The sequence below is a fragment of the Aplysia californica genome, unplaced genomic scaffold, assembly GCF_000002075.1.
Source record: "Aplysia californica isolate F4 #8 unplaced genomic scaffold, AplCal3.0 scaffold00229, whole genome shotgun sequence".
NCBI lineage: Eukaryota > Metazoa > Mollusca > Gastropoda > Aplysiida > Aplysiidae > Aplysia > Aplysia californica.
In genome coordinates this window covers 346,429-354,426 of record NW_004797499.1, presented here as the reverse complement: position 1 = coordinate 354,426, position 7,998 = coordinate 346,429, and the positions used below count along the sequence as shown (strand labels likewise).

The window sequence follows — 7,998 nt, the reverse complement described above, 5'->3', positions numbered from 1 at the left end:
GAGAGAGAGAGAGAGAGAGAGAGAGAGAGAGAGGGAGAGAGACCCTTGCCTTCCTCGAAAGTCGACTATTCTTTTTTCCTTATCAGTAATAACTTCGCCCTTGTGGCGAGTATATTACGAGCAGAGGTATGGCTGACACATTACATCAGGCTAGGCTATTGACGATTACAGTCCCAACAAGTTGGTATTGCGTAATCAAAGGGAAATCACAATGTCAATACATTGCGGAGGACTGGCCGATAAGAACTTACTCAGTTTAGATCTCCTCTCAATCGTTCGTCAGTCTGCGTGACTGAGCCGGGTAGGAACGTCTGAAAAGGTAAGTTTTTACCTTTGAATTGATCATTAGTTGGATTTGATTTAGTTTTGTAGATCTAGCCTATGTAAAAGACCTTGCCAACATTTCGCACACAGACTACCCTCCTGACTTGAAACTTGTTCGAGATGTCCGAATAATAGTGATGAGTCAAGAAATCGCTTTATTATTTTTTTTATTTTTTTTAATTTTTTGATGGACAATAACCGTCCCCTCGATAGAAAAGCTCAGGGGCAGATTTCTCCGTCCCTAGGTGCCTCGGGCAGTATCCGCCTCGCTAAACCAATGGGCTCAATGCCGGAGGAGAAGCAGCTGAGAACAGATATACACATGTACATGTATATATACCACCTTTGATCTTAGCCAAAATCGCTTTATACAAGGTATAGTTTGAGTATTCCTTAGGCCTACAGGCCGTTGGCACAGATTCAACTTTATCCATTACTTTTTGTTGTAAAATTGCGAGTGCAAGCACGTGCGTTTATGAAAACTGATGATAGACATGGCAAGCACGCAAGGCCAGCTGTAGGCCCACTAAAGACAGACTGGCTAGTCGTACTTAATGATGGCTAGACTGACAAAAAGCAAAAATAAATACTGACTTGTAAATAGAATTTTAGTTTGTAATAGCCTACCTAAAGTATTTTTGTATTTGAGACGAAACAAAATTGTACTATACTGACATGCATTTTAACATGAATATATAGACATCTAGATCTAATTACTTACGAGATCTGTGTACTCAACTTTTTTCTTTTTCCTTTTTTTTTTTTTTTTTTTTTTGGTGCTTTACGGCGCTCACAACTGCATAATGTCATATGAGCGCGCGGGACACATTAAACATTTTCAGTTGGTAGGAAATATGGAATTTTGCACAAGTGGCGGCTGAAGCCTTCTCTTATCGATTTTACGCCAAGGGATCTCTAGCGTGCGCAACTTGCACGTCGGGACCTCTGAGATTTTTCGCCCTTGTCCGAGAAGGCTAGGTGTAGATCAAGGGCGGCTCGTGGGGCTGAAAAGTGGGCGTGCACAATTAAGCAACAGCAGGTTGAAGATAGCCAAGGGCATAGTAAATGGGATGGTAGGATCTCTGGGTTGGTGAAGGAGGACCTTATGCTTTTATTTTCATTCTTTTTACTTGTCGCTTTGATTTCTAGAATTAAATATGTGTGTAGCTAAACATCAAGTTCTTTATCCTGCATTGGAACCGAACACTCGAGTAATAACTTTCACCCCTATACTACAAAACCATTCAAAGGCACAACTCATAGGGCGGTGACTTAAGTATGTCACGTTCACCTCCCTCAGGTCCACGGTCACAGAGTCGCTTAAAATAGTGGCAAGACAATGAACCAATCACAATCCACTTGAACACTCCGCTGGATTGCTCAGGGGATCACATAGTTTTGGCGTTGAATAGTGTGCAGTCTATCGCGTTTATTTTTAGACTTCCTACTGTGGGCTATGTTTCGTGGGTGCACATTTGAGATGTGCCGTCTTGTTAATATCAATGTACCGCCAAACTCGCTACGTGTGTCGTCATCGCTTGGGTTATTCCAAATAGCGATTTATAGGTCAGATAGCCACTGTTGAATATTCTATTACGTTTAGTTAAAGCGCGCGGCATGGCGTAGTAGATGTTTTACGGCGCTTTTGATACAGAAATGACAGTTACAGAGCCAGCGAGGACCTTGTTTTGATATTATATTTGTCTAGTGTTTGTTTCTAACTTCTTTTATTTAATGTTTGTGGGTGGTTTTCGTAATAGAACATGAAAAAATATTTGGGCGGCACTGCACGACCGTGCTCTATGGACGAACGCGCCTGGTGTAGATCTCTCCTACCAGAAGATCAGGGGGTGTGGCTGAAAGACAGCAGTAAGAAGGAGCCAAGAAGTAGCACTAAAATTTAGTAGAAAGTCTGCAGACAGAGTCAGGAGCCCAGCGGAAGGGGCAAAGAAGGTCATGAGGTGGGGGGGGGGGGGGGGTTAAAACTTGGAAACGAAAGCGGACGACAGAACTTTGCCAGGGAGCAAGCAATTTTAGGGAGGGGAAAGGGCACATTTAGAGAAGAAATTTTTCCCCGTCGCTACCCGAATTCGAATTCGTGACCTTTGAATGAAAGGCGATCGAACACCTTAACCTTTTTTTTTTAGGGCCCCGGCCCCCCCCCCCCCCCCCCCCCCCCCCCCCCACACACACACACACACATTTTTTTTTTTACAAACACCATGTCGCAATGGTTTCAAAGATATAGAATCAAAAAGCAAAATTCTCGTTAGGTTCATATTCTAAGAATTATTTTGATTTCTCACTAAACTTGTCTCAAATTCTGGGCGCGTTTTACGGTTCATTGATGAGTGGCCATTGTGTAGACCTATGCCAAGTCAAGATCGAAATTAAAATTCACACATGTTCTTTGCGCCTACAGCACAGAATTGTAGAATTCTGTGGCCTACAGTGACCTTTGATACGACCAGGGCCAAAACAGGTTTCAGCCAATAGGGCCTAAGTACGGCTAGCCCGAAAATAGGCCGGCTGTCGGTAAATAAGGACGGCTGGCCATTTCGATAAAATAATACAGGGCACAGTGTGAATTTTACACAGAAAAGGCGTATAGACTGTAAATATAGACCATGAAGATAATATTATTATTAATTTGTTGTAAAATTGTAAGAGCTACATGCGGTTAAAAATTTTTATATAGATTTCTAGGTATAAGGTAAGGTCGACTTTGTTGATTTAAAATGCAAGGGTCATTTTAAGTTGCTTTTTAATGTTTGAACGAAGAGTTGAACTAGTCTGAGTAGTGTCGTATAAAACCGTCTTGAGTTACATGCCCTATTAAATGGGCTGTGTTGCAAGGTATGCTGGGCTGTGTAATGTTACAGTATGTGTATTACTGCGTGAAGGTTAGTATGGTCGGTAAGCCAAGTGGTCATAATATTATGTCCTGTTGAATTATGTTTGGTTGTATTGTGTACCGTATTCTTGCTAGCACGCTGTATAAAAATACGTTTTTACAGCCCTTTGATAGCTTATTTCATTCCTTTGTAAGGCCTACTTTATCCGATAAATCTTCTGAAAAAAAGCAGCCGAGTGTAATCTCAGTGGTTCAGTGGTTCACTGGGTGATCGATGCGTACCAGGGGTAGCAAGGGGGGGGGATACGTACCGTTTTTTCGAGTTTGCTTGACTAGTCTTCTTTCAGAATAAAATCATGATTACCCTGGTATGACATAAACCAAACTTTGGAACGAGTAGAGTCATCATAATTTTCATCAGATGCAGTTTATAATTTAAAAATACAAGCATTATAGTGGGGGCTCTCGTGGCCTAGAGGTCAAGGTGTTGGCCTCTCATTCAAAGGTCCCGGGTTCGAATCCGGGTAGCGACCGAAAAATTTTCTTCTCTAAAATTGTCTCCTTTCACCTCCTTTCCTGCTCTCTAGCAATATTCTGTCGTCTGCTTTCGTCTCCTCTTTCTGTCCCCACCCCCTCGCCTCCTTGCCCCCCCCCCCCCCTCCTCTGGGCTCCTGACTCTTTCGACTGCAGTCTTTCTACTGCTACTCCTTGACTCCTTCTTACAGCTGTCTTTATGCCACACTCCTGATCTTCTGGTAGGAAAGATCTACACCTAGCCTTCTCGGACAAGGGCGAAAAATCTCAGAGGGCCCGGCCTGTGTGCAAGTTGCGCACGTTAAAGATCCCCTAGGGGTTTAAAATAGATAAGAGTAGGCTTCGGCCGCCACCCGGGCAAAAATTCAAAATTTCCTACCAACTAAAAGTATTAGATGTGTCCCGCGCGCTCATATGACCTCATGAAGTTGCGAGCGCCGTAAAACCCTCTACTATAAAAAAAATAAAAAGCATTATAGTGCCCCTTTTTACTATACGTGATAGAAACACGACCTACTAGAAACAAAATACATATGCATTAAATTGAAAGATCATTGATTTGAGCTTCACTGAACAATTAATCTAGCATGAAAGAAGCCAGTAGACTTATTGAGTACAACGACAACATCATTAAAGTTTTTTTTTTCTTTCTCTCAGATGGATGAAACGCCGTGGAAAAGAACTCATCATCTCACTGACATGTCGAAAGCAGTAAGCAGCCAGCTGGTTGACGTCACAAATGAAACAGACAAAAACTCCGTGCACGGAAAGCGGGGAAGGAACCGTCTGGCAGTAGTAACTGCCCAAGGAAAAGTAAATGCTGTGAAAGAACTCCTTCTGAAAGGTGCGCAGGTGGATCTCGCTGATTCCGGTGGCAACACGCCTCTCATGCAAGCTGCGCGCGCAGGAAACAAGGAACTCGCTCTGCTCCTTCTGTTGCACGGTGCCGACGTCACTCACCGCAACAAGAAAGGGTCCACTGCATTGATTGAGGCTTGTACAAATAGGCAGGGTGTGGGTTTGATCCACCCGTTAATTTATCAAGGTGCATGTGTGGATGAAGGTAAATGTTGTAGCCAATACTAGGCTAAAGTTTGCTTTTACTTTTCAGATGACGATCATCATCATCATCATCATCATCATCATCATCATCATCATCATCATCATCATCATCATCATCATCATCATCATCATCATCATCATCACCATCATCATCGGTTGGCGGTGCATCATCGTTTTCTTTAGTTTTATTCTAATCGTTCTTTTGACAGCTAACTCTGATGGAATGACTCCACTAATGGTTGCATCCCAACACAGCCTGTTGGATATCGTTAAAGTTCTTCTTGATGACGGTGCACAAGTTAGTAAAGTGGACAAATCATGCAATACAGCTTTGATGTACGCTTGTCAGCAAGAGAATGCGACTGTCGTAAAAACATTAATAGCAGCCGGGGCGAATGTGAGGGCTCATAACATAAAACAAGAGGTGGCCTTGATGGTTGCAGCTCGCCGCGGGAACGCACAAGTGGTCAGAACTCTGATCCAACACGGTGCCAAGCCGGAGGCGAAAAATCGGAGAGGAGAGAACGCTCTGCTCCTGGCCTGTGTTCACGGCCAAACAGAAGTTGTAGGTAGGTGATTATTCTCGTGTTTTATTTGATGTATGGGGGAATGTATCGGCCTCATGGCCAGAACCGTGTCTTCATCGTCGTGGTAGTATTCGTCGTCGTCGTCTTCGTCGTCGTGATAGTGCAGTCGTCGTCGTCGTGGTAGTATTCGTCGCCGTCGTCTTCGTCGTTGTGATAGTGTAGTCGTCGTCGTCGTGGTAGCATTCGTCGTCGTATGGTTGTTGTCGTCGCGTCATGATGATGATGATGATGATGATGATGATGATGATGATGATGATGATGAGGATGAGGATGAGGATGAGGATGAGGATGAGGATGATGGTCTAAAGAGTGTGATATGCGATATAATTTATGTGAATGCCTCAAAATTTGTTGAAGATGTATGTCATGGCGCCCATCAAATTTTAAGCATATTGGGGTATTGGTATCACCTTAAACTTAAAGTTTATTCACTTGTCTTGATTTTGATGAAAAAAAAAAAACTCACCCATTTATTTACCTTAAATAGAAGTCGAGATATTTACGGTTGTGGGAGGTGGTGGCTACCTCGTTTCAGAGGTAAAATTAGCGAGGAAATGGCCGCCAACGTAAGTAATTTCCTAAACTTGAGAGTCCGTGGAAACTGAAATTTTACTTTTGTGTGTGCTTTAATCGACGTTTTTCCAGTAAAACCTGCACATTTTCTTTAATCAGTGTTTTTTAATCGACATGGAAGGTGTTGTGCCCCCCCCCCAAAAAAATTTTTAAAAAAAAATTAAGTAAAAAAAAATTAATTAACCCACCCCCCCCCCCCCCTTCCCCAACAAAATTAAATAAAAAATTAGATAAAAATATTCCCAAACTTGCGAGAAAATGACCGATTTTTCACTTACATTATTTTGACGAGCGCCTGATTTCACCTGCGCTGTTTAAAAATTATGATAAGAGTATCTGAAAAATAGATCGACGTTTCGCCCCTCCAGTTTTGTATTATTACTGTTGTTGTTACTTTTAGAATTGACGCTTTTTAAAATACTTCATGGCTTTGACTTTGAGTTAGTTATTTATTTATTTATTTATTTATTTATTTATTTATTTATTTATTTATTTATTTATTTATTTATTTATTTATTTTTTTTTTTTTGGGGGGTGTATGTTGTTGGTTTTTTTATTGTGTCCTCTTTTTTCTACCAACGAGATAGACCAAGTACGGTACTTTTTACAAAAAACGTCTGCATGTCTGTGCCATTCCAGAGATTCTCGCTTCCAGAAGCCGGGACTGTCCCGGCACGTCAGATGCTCTTTTGTATGCAACAAAGAAAGACCTGGTGGAGGCAATAGAGTCTCTCTGTGCAGCTGGTACGTTCAAATGGGGGAAAGGGGGTGGGGGTGTTTTCAACTAATCACACACTCACACAGTTGTTGGTGGGTGGAGAATGGAAGATTGTTCAAATGGGGGAGGGGGGGGGGGTGTTTTCAACTAATTACACGCTCGCACATTATTGGTGAGTGCAGAATGGAAGGATTGTAATAGGGAATGTAGGTGTGTGAGAGCATACCCCCCCCCCCCCCCTCCTCCTTCCACTCTGACACACAATAGAAATCTATCCAAGAAGAGACATTAATTTGCGTTTACGATTACTTATTAAAACGTGTTATGTAACATAGGAATTCCCGTCTACCCATGGTCCAACATGAAAGCCCCATGTGCTGACAACCTCGGGACAGACAGTGCAGGGGTTAAGGACGTCGCGGAGAAAACATGTTCGACATGCAGCAGGTCGACTAAAAAATATTACGGAACATTCATTTCGGACCATCATATAATTATCATCAGAAATGACAACACAATTAAAATTTTACATATTTCATGGAGTGCATGTCGTCGCCTGTCTGTTTAAAGTTTCCTTCCGGTACAGAAAAAGGAACGGGAAAATCTGAGTGAACAACGAAGTTAAGTTTCAAAACATCCTCTGGTTAAAGATTGTGTGTACACATAATAAGCAAATTGTTTCAAAAGTGCGTCAATGTAATTGTAAAACAAACACAGTATGTGCAAACACCTTGAAAAAAAACCCATCTTATGGTAGAGATTCTGATCAGTTCCAACACACAGCCGGTACAGTAATGCCAAAAGGGGACGCCCCTCCCCCAACCTACGCTTTAAAAAATAAAATAAATGAATGAATGAATGAATACAAGAATGAATGAATACATGAATACATGAATAAATGGATACATGAATGCATGGATACATGAATGAATGAATACACGAAAGAACGAATAAAGCAAAACTGGCCACAAAAGATAGGTCTAAACAGGTAATCAAATTAATTGCAACTTACTTTAAAAAATGTCATGTATCAATTTGCAGGGGTAGACGTGAATCATGTGGCTGAGTACGGGGCGAGGGTAACTCCTCTCATCATAGCTTGTCAGTGGGCGGCTCCAGAAACCCTCACTACATTGATCAAGTGTGGGGCAGACGTCAACTTGGTCAATAGATCTAGATCTGGACTTAGAACTGGAGCAACTGCGCTGCTGTCTCTCTTATCGACCAGCTGCCCCGTGCCAGAGCGAGAGGCAAAGGTGACTTTTCTTTCTTTCCTCACATCATGAGAGAGAGAGCGAGAGAGAGAAAGAGAGAGAGAGAGAGAGAGAGAGAGAGAGAGAGAGAGG

At 42.2% G+C, this 7,998-nt stretch overlaps 1 protein-coding gene across 1 annotated transcript in view; it reads left to right on the top strand.

Moving 5' to 3' along the window:
• Positions 1-134: 134 nt before the first annotated feature.
• The window catches only part of LOC101863189 (ankyrin repeat domain-containing protein 17), a 12,363-nt gene continuing 4,499 nt past the window's right edge, over positions 135-7,998 (top strand). Inside the window, exons 1-5 of the mRNA XM_005099896.3 lie at positions 135-319; positions 4,370-4,775; positions 4,984-5,343; positions 6,574-6,678; positions 7,694-7,908. Of these exons, the coding sequence (XP_005099953.1) occupies positions 4,370-4,775; positions 4,984-5,343; positions 6,574-6,678; positions 7,694-7,908 (1,086 nt within the window). The 5' untranslated portion in view covers positions 135-319. The remainder of the gene's footprint in view (positions 320-4,369; positions 4,776-4,983; positions 5,344-6,573; positions 6,679-7,693; positions 7,909-7,998) is intronic.